At 43.1% G+C, this 18,182-nt stretch overlaps 1 protein-coding gene across 2 annotated transcripts in view; it reads right to left on the reverse strand.

Annotated features, from left to right (window-relative positions):
• Nucleotides 1-897, reverse strand: part of LOC119810195 (A disintegrin and metalloproteinase with thrombospondin motifs 12-like) — a 136,241-nt gene extending 135,344 nt beyond the window's left edge. For both annotated transcript variants that reach the window (XM_042054792.1, XM_042054791.1), the window contains exon 1: nt 536-897. In XM_042054792.1, the coding sequence (XP_041910726.1) occupies nt 536-662 (127 nt within the window). In that variant the 5' untranslated portion in view covers nt 663-897. The remainder of the gene's footprint in view (nt 1-535) is intronic.
• Between the last annotated feature and the right edge of the window lie 17,285 nt (nt 898-18,182).

Here is an 18,182-nt window from a genome sequence, read left to right on the forward strand (position 1 = left end):
TCGAGGCCCCAGGACATAATTTTTTCCCCAATAGAGGTGTCATTTGAAAAAAGAAAACCCTAAATCTTTCCAGGAAACCCAAACACAGCCAAGTGTGCTCGCTCAGCAGGGGACCGGAATAAAATTTCTACCTTCCAGATCCGGAGTTTTAAATTGAGGAAACACTGCCATGACTGCCTGTGACCAGCTGGATCTTTTTAATAAAAATAAATTTCCGTGTCAGAATCTGCAAGGGGGGAGCTGAAAGTGGAAGATAGGGGATTGGTCGGGGCGGGGGACTGGTCGGGGAGCTCGCTTGCTCTCGGGTCTTTCATAGCAAGGGTGTCTGTCACCCCTCAGTGGGTAGGGAAGTATCCAAATATCCATAAGTCCTAGGTCAGAAGAAAGTCGGAGAGTGAACCTACAGCCCAGTTTTCCTTAGATGGGACAGAAGACTGAGTTCAGCTCTGCCTGGCGGGGGAAGGGGTAGAGGACGGACCAAGTTCCACTGTCCTACCAGCACCGCTTGAAAAACAAATAAAGAAAAGCCACTAACCTTGCCTCGGGTCTGGGAAGCGAACCGGGCCGGGCAGAGCTTGTCTCCCATGGCCAAAAGCCCCAAAGTTAAGAAGCTGAGCCACCATCGAGAGCTTTGCCAGCCAGCTCCTCTGAGCACATGGCATGGTTCAGTTGTTGGGGAGAAGAAAAGTCAAAAAAGTTTTAGCTCTCAGCTGCAGATAGCAAGTCCTCGCCTGTGGCCGCGCCGGAGGACGCAGCGGGGCATGGTCCAGGCGTGGGAAGGGAGCGGCCAGCAGGCTGCCCGCGAGCTCTAGGGGCTTTTTTGAAGCAGAAAGGGGTCAGAGAGCTTTTATTCTCTGCCTTTCCTGAAGGGCAGTGAATGAGCTGGGAGCTTCTGCTTTCCGCAGGCCAGAGCGTGGACTGGGTCAGAGCCAAGGGGCGCAGCCCACCGCAGGTCCCCACCCCTCTGCTTTCCCCACCCGCCCGGCCTTCAGCCAGCTCGCACATCTTCCTTAGGGACGCCCTCCTCCCTCAAGCTCCTCCCTCCAGGCTCAGAGCCTGGGCCCGCGGGCCAAATAGGGGAGACCCCAGACAGCTGGCCAGGAAGGCCCTAGAGTAAGAGCCAGCCAGAGGCTCCTAGGAAACACCCCCCCCCCCCAGAGAGAGGGAAAGGGAAAGAGGGAGGGAGGGAGGGAGGGAGGGAGGGAGGGAGGGAGAGAGAGAGAGAGAGAGAGAGAGAGAGAGAGAGAGAGAGAGAGAGAGAGAGAGAGAGAGAATGTGAAATGTATGCATAAATAATGAGTTATGGGCCAGAGGGACCCCACTTCCCAGACCCTGAATTTACCCCATTCTGTCAAGACTCCCACCCACTACCCACCCTCTGGGATTTTTCTTCCAATGCAGGCTAAGTTTTCCACTTAACAATTAATAGGCAATTTTTCTCTTTGCCAAGTCACACAGGAAATGATCCAGGCGAATCTGCTAACTTGACCCTGGACAACTCTGTTCATCTGCAGGATGGGGTGACTGGAGCAAACTCCTGGGAGGCAGTCTGAGGCTGCAGGCCAGTGCCTAATTTTCCATTTCCAAAACCCATCTCTCTTCCTTCACCTGCAAACAGCAGACAACCATGCGCAGAGAGAGGAGTCAGCCCAAGCAAGGCTCCCCAGTGTGTGTGTGTGTGTGTGTGTGTGTGTGTGTGTGTGTGTGTATGTGTGTGTGTGGTGTGCTGTATGGTCTGTGAGTACGTGTGGTGGTATGGTATGTGGTATGTAGTGTGTGTGTATGGTGTGGTATAGAGTGTGTATGGTCTGTGGGTACATGTGGTGGTATGGTGTGTGGTGTGTGTGTGTGATATGTGAGGTGTCTGTGTGGTGTGTGTCTGTGTGATATGTGTGTGGTGTGTATGTGTGTGGTGTCTGTGTATGGTGTATGTGGCACGTGTGTCTGTGGTGTGGTGTGGTGGTATGTGTGTGTGCGGTGTGTGCTTGGTATGTGTGTCTGTGTGTGATATGTGTGTGGTGAGCATGTGTGCATGCTGTGTTGTGTGTGTATTGTGTGTGTATGGTGTATGTGGCATGTGTGTAGTATATGTGTCTGTGTGTGCAATGTGTGTGATATATGTGTGGTGAGCATGTGTGTATGCTGTGTGTGGTGTATGTGTGTGGTGTGTGTGTGGTATGTGTATGGTGTGCATGTGTGCATGCTGTGTTGTGTGTGTGTTGTGTGTGTATGGTGTATGTGGCATGTGTATCTCTGTGTGTGGTGTGGTGTGTGTGTGTGGTGTGTAGTGTGTATTGTGTGTGTGTGTTTGTGTGTGTGTGTGTGTAGGGGTGGTGTCCATTCAGATACTCAGACTTTCTCATCAGTGAGAGAATGCCACAAAGCAGGAGCTGCCAGGCATCTTGAGAATTTACTAGGCTAACCCAGCCAAAATTCTTTACCTCTGGGTTAAAACAGACCTCCTTACTCCATTCAGAAGGAATTTGGCCTCCTATATGGAGGTCTCTTTGGCTGAAAGCCAATCACATGCCTTCAACAAGATGTCTGGGATGTCAGTTCACCCCTGGCCTTGCACTGGGACAGGACAGCCAAGCTGTCCCTAGGGGCCCCAATGCAAGGCCGAGATGGGAGGTCCAAAGGACCTCATTCTGGGAAGCAGAGCTATGGAGACTTTCTGAGGAAGTCAGCTTTCTCCTTTTCGCTCATGCAAATTTTCAAATGCATTGTCTTAAAACAACACAGATTTATTGTCTTCATTTCTGAAACAGAATTCACTGGGCTAAAACCAAGGTGTAACATTCCTGTCTGGAAGTCTTAGAGGGAGTCTATTTTCTGACCTCCTTCAGCTTCCAGCTCCTGGGATTCTCTAGCGCCTAGCTCTCCTCCCCTATCTTCATCCGCAATGTGTTTCTCTGACTCTCTTCTGTTTTTCCACTCATTACCCTTTTTGAGTATACATTGGGTATCACCCTCATCGTCATCTCCTTGAGCTCACTGGTGTGCTGAGTCCACCTGCAACTTCAAGTTCCCCTTGCCATGTAGTACAGCATGCAATGGCATGATAAGGGAACAGGGGAACTGTATGGCTGAGTCTCTGTTCCTATCATGTAAGCAGGAGGTAGCAAGTTCACATCCTGAGTCAAAATAGATGGAATTTAGTAGGCACCCAGGCCTGCCAGATAACCATTTACAAGGGCATTAAAAAAATACTTTGAGCTGAACTTTTATGCATATTCTTTTAATTCTCTACTCCCCACCCCTGGCCTTGTACTCTGCCTTCTCTTCTTCCTTCTTTTAAGAGCAAGCAGATGTTTTTTGAAGACCCAGATTTCCTCTGGCTTCCATGCCCTGGAAGGAGATCTGTTTCTTAAACAAGACGTCAAAGAACTCTCTGGTGATTTTTTTTTTTTTTTTTTTGAGCCGCTGAACTCTGGCTTTGCAGATATTTTTCAACTCTGATCCTAACCTCCTGACCTTCTTTCCCACCTATTTTCATGCTAAGTTTGAGTGTGGACAGTGTCCCCCAAAGGCCCATGGGTTAAAATAAGCCTTCTCCCCAATTTCTAGAGTAGTAGTCTTGGAAGGTACTGTAAACATTCATAAGATGGAGCCTTGTGTAAGATCTTAGGTCACTGGGGTAGGGTATCAAAGAAAATCACGTGACCCTCCTAGTCTCTGAGTCTCTGTGTCCTAGCTTGTAACATGACACCTTTGTTCAGACATCTGCTTTTTACTCTGTCACCTGGCGACCTCACCACAGGTCTAGAGCCACGAACTGTGGTACATAGCATGAAGACTTGGACTGAAATCTCAAATAAATCTTTCTCTTGATAATTTTAATTGCCCCAGGGAGTTCACTGAAGCAAGACAACGAATGCAGACCCTAACTAGGAACATCATTCATGTAGAAGCCATCCAAGACTAAAAACTTCAAATACAAAATCCCACTAAAGCCTTTTGTTCTGTCAGCCTGTTCAACCCTATGTAGTCGGTGCCCTGGTCCTTAAGACTGTATAGACTTTCTCATCTTGGTCTCTCCATCCTAAGTTTTCCAACACTCATAAGCTATTTCTGGCTCATTTCCCTTTTGCCCAGTAACAACTCTATGACCTACTTCTTTAAACAAGTAGCTTTAAGAGTTCACATTTTCCTTATCAAAATGCACCTTTGTTCTACCAACTGCTGATTTTCTGTGCTCTTTGTTGAAAAGACCCTCATCGATGCCCCCAATGGTACAATCACCAATTTATTTCTCCAGCCCTCACGACGTGGTTCAGAACAAGCATGGATTCTGTTACTTTTCTATCAGCAAGTTCCTGTATGAAATTAGGAGGTGGGTCAACAATCAACAGAAACCATTTTGCACATTCCCAGTGGCAAAGATTTTCTCTTCCCAAACCAGCTTAAAGACCCTGTTTTCTATCTGGTACAGGGTATATAAGGCTACCTGGCTTTGCAATTAAGTGGTGTCATTCTGGCTGATCATTCTTCTGACGCTATAATTAAACAGCTTAGTTAATGAAGCAATGTCATAGCAATGCCCCTTTGGAAGCCATGGCTAAAAAGTCTTTGGAACCCTGATTAATAAAACATACTGTTGGATTGGGGAAACAGCACACCTCAAGCGGAATGTGTAGCACTAGGTAACAATGCTGCTGTATAGTAAAACCTCTGTCTTCTTGCACATTAGTTAAGCCTTAAGGAAATGTAGCCAGGCTGGCCAGATGATAACGCACAGGGGAAACTGATTTAATCAAGGTTGCTGTTGCTGTGATGAAGCACCATGCCCACAGCAACTTGGGGAGGGAACCGCTTGTTTGGATTACACTTCCATAACACTGTTCATCTTTGAAGGAAGTCAGGGATGGAACTCAAGTGGGGCGCAATTCAAGCACAATGGGGGGGGGGTCCTCCCCCACCAAACACTAATTAAGAAAATGATCTACAGATTTTCTACAGCGCTCTCTCTTGGAGCTGTTTTCTCAAGTAGGGCTCCCTCTTCTCCAAGGACTCGAGCTTGTGTCACGCTGACACCAAACCTGCCAGCACAGAGATCAGCCAGAGGCAGGCCAAGCGAGGCAAGAGGAAGACAAGGAGAAGGCTGTGGCAAAGTGTCAGCGTCTAGGCAATGCATAGGAGGAGGCTGTCCCAGCTCGATGCAAGCTAGCAGAGGGTGAGGAGCAGGAGGAGTGAATCCAGCTGAGGGAATGTCCCCCCAAGTACGGTGAGATAGGTGGGGTGATGGTGGCAACTGAGAGGGACTGATGAAGTAGGGAGCTATAACAGGAACAACAGCAAGCAACTTCCTCACTGACAGTTCAGAGAAGTAGCCTATGAAGAAAGATAAAAGGAAAACGAGCCCTGAAATGGAAATTAAGGTGCTGATATGGGCTGGTAAGTATGTTGTAGGTATAGATGCATGCAGACATGAAGTCAGGAGTGTGCAGGAGTGTGCATAGTAGTGCAAGCATGTTTGTGTGATTATGTAGAATTCCTAAGTCCATCTACTTAAGGTCATTAGACCAAGGACCCTCCTCCACAAACAATGTGCCCTCCTGACCAAAGATCCTAACCACCAGCTTTAGAGAAGTGTCTAATGCAAAACCTTAGGAAATGGACGAGCCTGCTCCAAAAGCCCAACGAACCTTGAAGATGTGATGATGTCAGTAGGGCAGAGGGACCAGCGTGAAAGGGATGCCATTTGTTAAGCATCAGCCAAAAATTTCTCACAGCAATTAAGAGTTAACCGTATCATAAAAAGGTAACTCACAGTCTATACTGATCCAGGTACATAAGTAAATAGGAGAGCTGTTGAAGATTGGAAGCCTCATATAATATTAAATATATCCTCTCAGACATTTATTACTTATAAGAACCAAGAGCATACTGTGGGGTAAATCTAGCAGACATCACCTCAAGCATATTCATAACACAAGCAGTAATGCAGGCAGTTGAAGCTGTGCGCTATCCGCTGGGTTGCAGTGATCAGCATTGCTTACATAGCATCACTGCCAAAGATACATGATCGAAATCTAACAAGGCAGAAACACTAAATGTGCCAAAATTGCAGGAGATTGCACAAAATCACTGGCCTTTTACTTTATAGGCCATAAAAGTCAAAGAGAAATGGAAAAGTCAAAAGGAATTTTCCAGGCAGAAGGAGACAGAAGAGATTCGGCAACCTAATATCCCACATAACTCTGAAGTAGGTGCTCTTGTCAAAAAGACCATTGTTGGAACAGTTGGAGAAACTTGTAAGGGGACTGAGGCACCGAGGACTGCGTGATGGTTTTATTGCCATTAATTTCCTGCTTGTGACAATGGGGATCATGGAGGGATAGCCGTGTTGATTTCTGACCTGCACTAAGGCATTTGGGGAATGATGGAGTGTGTAGTTGACAGATTACACTTAGGACTGACTCAGAGCACAAAGGCTTCTTTTCCAATGCCATCTCCAACTTCCTACAATCTGGGGACAGTTTCTAAACTAGAAGGTACCAGACTTCTCATTCTCTATAACTATTTAACACTGGATAGCGATAGCACAGCAAAATTAGAGAAAACTATGAATGTGATGTGTATGTTCTGGAAGGCAGTTCCAAGTGCAGGTCAATGTACGGTGGTCTCTTGACAAGTAAAAGGAAGGATTCAGGCTGGTAACCATGAACTTACCATTACCAGACTGTTCCTATGCTGGTCTTGAACCTAATAGAAATGACCCCCTTTCTTTTATCCTGCCACAATCACTAAGCATTAAGAAAAGAATATACACACACACACACACACACACACACACACACACTGTTGCAAGGAGAGAAAGAAATAAGGGATGAAATGTGTGTCAGGGAGCTTTTGAGTGTTATTTTCATAGCAATCAGTTATTCATTCATTGTATTGTATTGACTACTTACTGTGTCCAGACATCAAGAATACAGCAATAAATAAAACAGAAACTTTTTAATTATGCTTACATATTCTCTAGTATGGAGATGTGGGAGACTGAGGATAGAAATTAAACAAACCTAACTATGTAATGTGTAATGCATCGGTTAACAGCCAATGGATACCAATAAGTAGGCTAAATATTATAGAACAAAGAATGTTTGGAAGCATGGGATCTTATTTCATCTAAAAGGGCCAAGAAAGTCTGCTCTAATAAGATATTATCCAAAACCTAAAGGAAATAAGAACCTGGATAAAACAGGTTTCCTAGGCTGAGGAAACAGTAGCATTTATGTAGAAAAAAAGTTTGGAGAGTGTAAGGAAAAGCAGCAAGGTGCTGTGTCTGGGGAGTCTGGGCAGGGGTGCAAGGGAAGAGGGGCATCATGGAGATCCCAAAGACTTTAGGTTTCACCCTGAACAAGTCTGAAGACCACTGGAGATTTCTAACAGAGGGTTGACAAGGACTGATGTCCAATGTAGAGGAATCTCTTTGGCTGCTGGGTTGAGGAACGGCTGCAGGAAGCAAAGCCATTAAAAATAAACAACACATTTGACAGATAATTAAAGTAACCTAGGTAGGAAACAATGTTGTGTTAGACAAGGGTTTTTGAAAAGGCGCAATGAGGGTTGGACAGATTCTAGACTGTGTTTAAAGGCGTAGCCATTAAGATTTTTGATGAAATGGGATGTGTGGTAGAAGGGAAGCAAAGAAATCATGGGTGATTGTAAGGTTTCGAGTTCTCAGTTACAGAGGCAGGGAAGACAGGAGATGTGAGGTGTTTGGTAAGGTGGGGAACATAAGAAGCTCAATAAGCGCTCAGCCATCCAAAAAGAAACAGCAAGTAGGCTGGTGAATATTCATAACAGACTTCAGAGTAAGTTCTGGATTTGAGGAATATACTTGAAAACCATCATAGGTACATGAGTCATATTGCTATCCATAAACATTAGTGAAATTTCCAACTGAATGGAGCTAGCAGATAATAAAGATACATGATGACTGAACCCTGAGGTACTTCCTTAATTTCTAGATCATTTAATTTTCAAGCTTTTATATGTATATATGCTGTATGTTGAACATGTTTCCCATGATACTTGTATATATAATTTCATGTATCTATATACTACCTAGGAAACACAAATGAGAAAAAAACATACAGTATTATCATTCTGCAATTGGCTTAGTTTGCTTAACGTGATTCTTTCCACTAGCACCCATTTTCCTGCAATTTGTTCTTGTTTGAAGTGTTGAGGAAAAATGGAAGAACACTCAAGAAGACTGCAGATTGGCTGACGAGATCAGTGGAGAATTTAAAAAAAAATGCACTCATCAAAAGTAAAAGAGAAGAGTCTAAGAATGTAGGTCCCTCAACGGCTCCGACAATCCATCAGTATAGAAGAAACATGCCCCCCAAGACTCAGAAACAAAACAGACAAAAATGGAAACGACACCACAGATCTTTGTCTAGTTAAGAAATGGCAAGTCCACCCACCAGTAAATGTGGTGCACTCAGTGCCCTTGAAATCCATGAAGACGAGAAATTCCATCATAGGGGGTATCAGGAAGAGAGGAAAATGCCACAGAATGTCTAAGTCTTGGCTTACAGCACTCTTTCCGCTCACTTAACACAATGCACTGAACCAGAAGCCTAGCAGTAGCATGGGAGTGTAGGGAGGGTTCTCATCCTCAGAACAGGGACCAGCTGAGCATCAGCACACCTTGTTCTGGTCCTGGAGAACCACTCCCTGGCATTACAGGATTTGGGTATCCCCCTTCAGGACTGCTGAAAACAGAATGTTCATGGTGTCCCCCCAAGAAAATCAGAAGTGAAAAGATGAGATCAGTTTAGGCAGTTTGCAAATAGTTATGATTAGAGTATAATTTCAGCATAAGAAACACTAAATCTTAAAGTACACAACTTTACATATGTTGAAAATACGCGTATAGACCTGTGAGACCATCACTACAACATTAATCTAATTCACATAACAATAAACATATATGCATCAAACCAGCTATTTCCTAGATAACTGCTTTGAAAGATTTCTCCTCCTGGGTCTAGTTAAATGATCCCTAACTACACGTAGCTACTGCCCTGCTTCCTGACACTAATATTTGGGGGTTGTTTGGGGCCTATCTGTAGAATTTTGTATGAATGGGTGAAGCACGATTAATAAAAACTCAGGGTCAGAAATTGGGGTTCAACCTAAGATTCAAAAAACAGCCAGCCACTGGCTCTTACCTCAACCTCAGTATGAAATGGTGATTCTGCCTCCAGGAATCTCAGAATGAGACTGTGTGTTGAGTGCTGTTTCCTCCCATTTTATAATCCTCCCTAGGGCTGGGATTAAAGGCATGTACCACCGTCATTAAAGGCATGCACCGCCCAGTTTCTTTGGCAATTAGTGTGGCTACTGAGATTAAATGTGTGTGTTACCATAACCTGGTTTGTAAGGCTGACCAGTGGGACTGTTTTACTCTCAGATCTTCAGGCCATCTTTATTTATTAAAATACAATTGAAATGCCACTGCAAATGGGTTACTCAGAAGTTCTAATTTCCATTTGTCTTTTCTCATTGGGCATTATTTTTGAGAGGTGTGAATGTTGTGTGTTTTGATTGTTCTTTCTGATTCGCAAGTTGCATTCCACTATATGGCTGTATAACAATTAGTCAACTGAGTCTCCTCATCACTAAATATAGAAATGATAGAAAATGGGGTCTAAAACCAGGTGGAGACGTTCATGCTGCTGATGCAGGTCAAAGATCTTTCTCTGGAACTGAGGAAACCACTGTCCCGCATACCGAGAAGATGAGTTTCCATGGATAGAATGTTTCTTCTCAGAATAATATAGCAAAAAAAAATTGACCTTGATTAATCCTAGATTAAGACTAAAGATTTCTTTATAATTTTTGCTGAATTTCAACATTGCTCACCCACATTGCTGGAGAGACATGTGAGTCATCTCCATGGCCATGAGACAAGCATTGTGTCACCCTGATTTTTCACAGCACAGAAAGTCAGACTGTGTTCTTCAGCATCCTTTCCCGAGGCCCATGAGACAGCTGTGGAGGGCTAAGATCCATGAAACCCAATGTCCTCCATGGCAGCGGGGGACTCTGTTGTTGTTTTATAATCCCCGTCTGTGGCAGATAACACTGACCCACACTCTCGGTTATTTGTTTTGCTGTCACACAAAATCCGGACCGGGCCACCTGAGAGGCCTCCAGATCAAAGAGTGGTGTTGATTCAGCCACCGTTTCCTAGAGTAAAGCTGTATCTATGACCAGATGAATGTGCCGCCATTCATCTTTAAAGGTGAGAGCGTTGATCTGCCTGTGAATAGACTGGGCGTGTCTTTGAAGCCGAGTGTGAGAAAATGAGAAGCGCAGGCTATGTGGACTGAACATACAGACTGATATGGAAGAGCAGGGGAAGTCTGCAAACACAGAGAGGTGATGACTCACTTGGTGGTGAGTTGGGACGTGGAAGACTCGTGTTAATTGGGTGGTTTGGACTTGCTTCTCACTTGATTCTAAGCAGTGGGCGTGGGGACTATGATTTATTCATTTCTGCAGTGCTCTCAACGATGAACCTGCTAAATATTTGATCAGACGATGGATATATGGATGAATAACTTAGTGAGTAACAGTATGAGAAATTATTGAGACTGATAGACACACTCTTTTGCTGAAAAGATTTGGATTTTTCTCCTAACTCCCCCTTGACCTTGGAAGACAAACCCTGGCTTAAGTATTCCACTCTTCCTACCTTCCTTTGCTCACAGGAATAAGAATTGTCCTTCGGAGATCCACTGAAAGCAGAAGTAGCTGCCTCTGTGTTCACATGCATACGCATGTACTACATTCCTATGGGATACATAGTATGTACTCAAGCAGTAGATGGAGCATTGGTCTGTTCAAAGGGCCACCATAGTGTCATTTCTACACATGGTCTAACCTCTATCTTGGGACACACGCAAGAAAGAGAAATCAGGAGTTGTTCTGCTGGTGAGGTTTGGAAACTGAGGCCCATCACATGTCCACTGAAGTTTCCGTGGGGGGCTGGGGTGGTGTTTACTATTTGTTTCCCAATATTTAATTATCAGTAGTGATTATATATATTATTTACACTCTTAAAAATGAGCGCTAATCTTGAAAAGACTAGATAACACATTGTCAAAATCTCACACTGCGGCAGCGACTTGAAGTGCCTCAGCAATCTTTCTCTCTAACAACACCAGATGTTTCTTATTTAGATGGTTGGTGATACGTGGCTTGATGAAGATATTGTGAAGACACTCGCCAACCTTGTATAGACAGAGTATAAATATCTAGCAAAAGGGATGTGCATCTTGAACACTGACAGAGTTACCAGAAGTAAAATCCTGTCTTCCTTTGTAAACAAGTAAGGTGAAGGAGATGGCGACATTAAGAAAATCGATGAAAGGAGAGATACTGTGGCCGTCTTACGGTCAAGAGAGACTTTCTGGATACCATGCAGATAACTGGATGGGCTTCTGACAGTTCACTGATCTGTCACTGGGGTGAGAATCAAGAACTGGAACTGACCAAAATGGCAAGGAGTTTAGAGGAAAGGCTGCAGGAGAGGAAGGACCTACTAGGAGGAAAAAGAGGTAAGGTAGAAAGTTCTAGAAATTAATAGAGAATTCATCCTCACCCCCTTTATCAAATTCTAATCATTTCATGCATGTAATAAAATTACCTAAAGCAAGACAAAAAAGAAAATGTTCACACGAACAATGCTGGCAATTTCATGTAGCTGAGAATTCTAAGTGTTACAGCTCTGAGTGGGAAGGAGAGGAAGGAGGATGAGAGGATAATAGGAGTGAAATGACTAAAATTTATTATATATGTGTATGTGTATGTGTGTGTGGTGTGTGTGAAAGAATAAAAAAGAATATTCAAAGGAACATCAAAGGAGCCATTATCCAATAAGGCAAAGTTTATCTTATGTATTATTCAATTAAAAATATTATTTCAGAAGTTGGGGGTTTAGTTCAGTGCTAGAGCACTTGCTAGCAAGCACAAGGCCTCAACTTTGCTGGGTTTGTTCCTCAGCACTGGAAAAAAAACAGACAAAACAATAATACCAAAAATTACTTCAAAGAAGCAATTAAGGACCTGGGTTTGGTCCTCAACTCTGAAAAAAAGAGACAAAACCACAACTACTACTTCAAAGAAATGAGGAGAAACAGACCCAGAAATGATTTTGTTGATAATTATTAGTAAAGAAGGATAATTTTGGATTCAAGTGACTAGATTATTTAGGAAAAAGGCAAAGAAAGTATAGGCATGATAAAGAAAGACTTGAGAGAGATGAAAAAAGCAAGTCAAACTTCTAGAGATTAAGAAAACAATGTCTGTATTACATTGATGTGAGATCCTCCTCTGTATGCTATGAATATGTTTTATTGCCAATGGTTAGTAAAGAAGCTTCTTTGGCTTATGGCAGGGCAGAATATAGCAAGGCAGTAAATCCAAGCAGAGATAGAGGAAGAAAGACACCATGTAGCTGTCAAAGCAGAAAGACACCAGAACCTCACTAGTAGGTTAGAGTCTCATGGTGATACACAGATTGATAAAAATGGGTTAATTTAAGATGTAAGAGCTAGCTAGGAATACATCTAAGTTATTGGTCAAACAGTATTATAATTAACATAGTTTCTGTGTGATTATTTGGGTCTGGGCAACCAGTAAATGAAGGAGCAGTCTCTACTTACATTACATTGTATTGTTAGTTAATTAGATACTGCAGATCAAAACCTAAATGCTGAAAACAAATACAAAATGTGAAATCTAGTTTGTAACCAGAAAAGTAGGGTAAGGCATTCCACATGTGAGCACAAAGGAGAATGAGACAAATTTTCATCCAAAGCAAAGCAAGCCAGAAGACAATCGAGCAGTCTCTCTGAAATCCTGAAAGAAAAAGGGAAAGCTACCAATCAACAGAATCCATCCTCATCATCCTGGAGGCTAAAGAGTTTAAAATCAGGGCCTCAGAAGATCCACTGTCTGCTGAGTATCTGCTTTCTAGGTTATTTGGACAGTGTTATTCTGTTTCCTCACATAATGAGTTGAACTCTAGATTCTCCATACCATTTGGGAAGATTGAGATTCCAAAGGCCTCATCTACTGACAACATCCATTTAGAATTTCAATTTATAACGTAGAAGGATAGCAACATTTAAACATCTTGAAAACAGCTTACCAGTTTCTTAAAATTATAACTACTCTACCATGACTTAATCCATTCCACTCTTTGGCACTAGCCCAATAAAATGAAAGCAATTACGTATCCACCCAAAGATATAAGGACCATCATTGTCTAAGTTAGGGTTTCAATTGCTGTAAAGAGACACCATGACCACAGTAACTTTTAGAAAGGAAAACTTTTAATTGGGGTGGCTTATAGATTCAGAGGTTTAGTCCATATCATCCTGGTGTGTCATCATGGTGGGACATGGTGGCGTGTAGGCAGACATGGTGCTGGAGAAGTAGCCAAGTATTATATGTCTTAACTACAGGCAACAGGAAGTAGTCTGAAACACTGGGTATGGCTTGAGCATATATGAGATCTCAAAGCCCACCTCCACAGTGACACACTTCCTCCAACAAGACCAGACCTCCTAATAGTACCACTCCCTTTGGGGACCACTTTTTTTCAAACCACCAGATTCCACTCCCTGGCCCCCTAAAGCTTGTAACAGTATCGTAATGCAAAACGTATTTAGTCCAACTTCAACAGTCCCCATAGTCTATCACAGTCTCAACAGTGTTTAAAAGTCTAAAGTCTCTTTTGAGATTCATGCAATCTCTTAACTATAATCTTCTATAAAATTAAAATAAAAAACAGATCACATATTTCCAACATCTAATGCCACAGCATATACATTACCATCCCAAAACATAGGGAAGGGATATCATAGTAAGGAAATATGAGCCAATAGAGTCACTCCCTATGAGCTTATGGGAGTCATTATATTTGAACTACCACAATCATCTACAGCAGTGATTCCCATGAAAGCTCCAACTGGCAATAATCCAAATCTGCCATAAGTAAACTTTATACACATCTTGTAGAATAATACTCAGCAATAAAGAGAGCAAACTACACTCGGAAGTGCAAATAAAACCATTCAGACCTAAGAAGCCAGGCCCTCGCCTCCTCATATATCAACAAGCATGATGCAGTGTGATCTCACACTGATAAACACTTCTAGGGAAAAGAAACTACTTTGCAGTGACAGAGGCACACTAGAGTGAGCAATTCAAAACTGGAATCGATTACAAAGGGGATGAGAGGAAGCTTTTGGATGTGTTAGACTCTGAAGCAGTAAATGTCAGCTACATCAGTTTTAAACATGCTTCCGTAATAGACTCTAATAAGTGATCTGTCTTCTTAAATGGCACCATTGGCCTCATTGGAAAATAGACCTCTGACTCCTCTCTGGCTTTGAGTTCTGTGCCTCCAGCTAATCACATCTTTCTGACAAATCTTTATTTCATTCTCCTCAAGTGATTTTTGGTAGAGACTGGTGAGACTCATTGAGCTTGTGGGACAAGATAGATGGTTCTTTTATTTTCCCTTATAAGGACATAGATAAAGCGAAAGTTGGCATTAAGTACTCTTCCTTGAAACCTTGGAAAGAAGTGTTAGCTACAGGCAACTATTGAACTGTTGAAAGGAACTAGGGGTCAGGTTAGGTGCTTGCCAATGTAAGCCTGGAGTCCTGAATGTAATCCCTGGAACCCACTTAAAGGTGTAAAAGGAGAACCAACCCCACCCAAAAAAGCTGTTTTCTGAGGCGGAAGAAATGGCTCTGTCTAGAAGAAAGAGCATTGACTGCTTTTTCAGAGGACCCAGGTCCATGTAGGCTCACAGCCTTCTGTAATTACACTTCTGTGGCCATGGACCCAGGTCCATGTAGGCTCACAGCCTTCTGTAATTATACTTCTGTGGCCATTCAACACTCTGTTCTGACCTCTGCTGACACCAGATATGCACATGGTGCACAAACACACATGCTAGTATTAATGTATACAAAATAATGTCTAATTAATTAATAGAGTTGTCCTCACACCTTTAACTGCACACCATGGCATGCATGCCCTCTATTTATGTGCTCATGATGCTCCCACATTCACACACACAAACACAAGACCCTAAAAGCTGTACATGAAAATCCAACCAGGTTAGTTAAGCCACATTTGACAGGTTTAGAATGATAGTTAAATTGACATTTTATTTTGTTCTCAGAACTTTGTGAAGTAATGAAGACTGGCTGCAATTTCTTCTGCTAGAACAAGTCTCTATCAGTTCTTTGGGAGTCCTAATGATTAGCCTGAATATAAAAGCCTCCTTATAAGCCGGGCGGTGGTGGCGCACGCCTTTAATCCCAGCACTCGGGAGGCAGAGGCAGGCGGATCTCTGTGAGTTCGAGACCAGCCTGGTCTACAAGAGCTAGGTCCAGGACAGGCTCTAGAAACTACAGGGAAACCCTGTCTCGAAAAATCAAAAAAAAAAAAAAAATAAAAAAAATAAAAAAATAAAAGCCTCCTTATGGCAAATGAGACTGTGCAGGCCTCTCTATGCAAGAAATCACTTCCTATGCTTTAAAAATGTCAGCATCCATGTGTGCAAGGTGTGATGGGGAAACCTGGAGAAGTGTTTGAAACAGAGCTTCCTCATTACTGTAGGCTATTCTAACTGGAAATTGCTTCTTTTTTTTCCTATTGTTAAATGGATGTTGGTGCTCAGGAAAGAACTGGAACTAATGACTCATTCTTGGGTTCAAGCCCCATATAGCTTTCCAGGCCCCTTGTCAAGAGCTGAGGATACAAAACCAGATTAGACATGACTACACTGCTCATGATGCATTCAGTTCAGAGGGCTGTGTCATTGTGGTTTAGTGAAAATAAACACACTAGCGGATGTTCACACAAAGTCCTATGGGAACATAGAAAGAGTGATCGCTTCTCTTTTGGGAGCACTGAGAATTACAAAATCCTCCAAAGAAGAAATAATGTGGAAGTTGAATCTTCAAGACAAATTATTAGTCCAAAGTCAAAGTGTTGAGAATACCTAACCATGGACTGCTCAGTCCTACATGGGACATCTCTATCAATCCCCTGCCCATGCTCCCGGCTCAGGGAACATCAAGGAAGATGGGCAGAAAGAATGTAAGAGCCAGAAGATGTGTAAGAGTGCTTGGAAACACCAGAGGCTGTGGTCTCAGCTGTGGTTACAAACTGCGAAAGACTGAGCCAATCACCATTTCATTTTGCATAGGGAAGGAATTCAAGACATTCTCCAATACCCACTGAGGGACTTGGGCATCTAATGGTTACTAGTCCCTCAGCCCCTCTTCAGTGGAAGCGTCACTGATAAGTTGCCAGTGTTCTGGGAAATAGCACCCAAGTCATGCTCACACAAGTAACTGCAGCTAAACTCGGTGGGGGTGGGGGGCTGGAAGTAGGAGCATGGGAAGGAGAGAGACAGGGATGAAAGAGGGAATGGGAATGGAAAAGACAAAAAAATCCTTATACATGTGTATATAGTTTTCAAAAGAAAAGCTGACAGTGGCAACAATATCTCTAAGAAAGAGAACTTCCGGTTCGGACAACAGAGACGAGCTAGAAATCCCCACCTGAGTGAAAAGAATGTACGTGGAGGACAAAGCAAAGGAGCGAGGTTGCTGTGGCATATGGTGAATGGCTGCTGAGTTGATATTCCTGTAGGCCAGGGCCTGGGAGCTCTAATGACAAGATAATGCACAATACTCTGAAGATCCATGTTTGTCACAAATTGAGGTGTGCCATGCTGGACATCAGAGGCTTCCAAGAAGCATGCATATTCCTACCTACCTATCAGCTATCCTCTTTCCCAGCACCCAGATGCTCTGGCCTCCTCCTGAGACCTCTCTACGAATACCTCTCTGACATAGCAGTAAGAAAGTCAGTCCCTAATACAACTGAGGCTCTGTCCGTGTTTCTCTGGCCTGACCTTCTGAATATAATTTATTGGTCTTCTTCCAGTATCTTGAGTTGGAAGCTTAGATCATTAATGTTAAACCTTTCTTTTTAAAACATATTTTGTGCTTATGAACTTCAGGAATGGTCACATACATCTTCCCTGCAGGAAAAAAAAGCTGTATAGAAAGCTACAGAATCCATTATGTGGGAAGTGTGCCCGAAGAGAAGTACTGGCAAGGTCGGAAAGATGCCTGCTTCTCAGTGAGTTAGGGAACCTTTCTCAAAATGGTAGCATTTTTTTGCTTGCGCTTGAAGCGTACGTGAGACTGAAATATTTTGACATGGAAAAAGAGAAGAAACATTTGCAAGCCTGCCTTTAACAAAGGCAGTGCCAGCCAAAGAAAACAACTTGACATGTGAACGCCCACGGTGGCAAAACTTGATAATCAAAATAATGGACTGGAAGTGAAGAAGGGGCCATGGCTGGCTTAAAATCAAACCGCTGAAGAAAGCAGCCTCTCTTTTCATTTCTCTGCAGGGCTTATGCTCTTGAATAATATCAACAAATTATATATTGTTCAATGTTCATTGGGAGGTTTTCATTTTCAGCGGAGGGATTCAGAGGGCAAATCATATGATTGGTGTTGTTTTTAGCAGCACACCTAACGACATTTCACCCTGACAGGCTTTTCTCCCTTGAGTCTGTATGTGCTGGCTGAACAAAATAGGCTCAACACTGTTCAGAGACATGGTCGAAAGTTTAGCTTTCTCTGACCGTGAATTTCTTTGAAAAGGGAATTTGCCCTTCCATAATTCAAACCTAGTCAAACACAACTGCAAGTTTGTACACATTATCTGTGATTCATTTGGAAAAATAGACTAAGAAATGAAGATCTTTCTAGGCATGCTGGCACTTTGGCAACGCTCTGTGGAAGTGCACATGGGGACAGCCATCTCTGAGGGTTTAGGCTGAGTCCTGTGTTAACTAGTCCTCGTAGCTACTCTGCAGCACAAGACCCTTTCAGATCGACAGGGGCTTAACTGTGACATTAAGAGAATGTGACGAAGCCTTCTCCATATCTCTGTCACCTCCCACCAAGTCAAGTGTGCAATAAACTGGCATGGAGACCATTCTTCTCAGGAACTTAAAATGATCTGACTCGGCGTCTGGAGCTTGCCTCCGAGGTAGTAGAGAGGTGCAAACTTAGGAAAGTTAGAGTCGCCTGACAGAATGTCAAATTGTA

Source organism: Arvicola amphibius, chromosome 3 (genome assembly GCF_903992535.2).
Source record: "Arvicola amphibius chromosome 3, mArvAmp1.2, whole genome shotgun sequence".
Lineage (NCBI taxonomy): Eukaryota > Metazoa > Chordata > Mammalia > Rodentia > Cricetidae > Arvicola > Arvicola amphibius.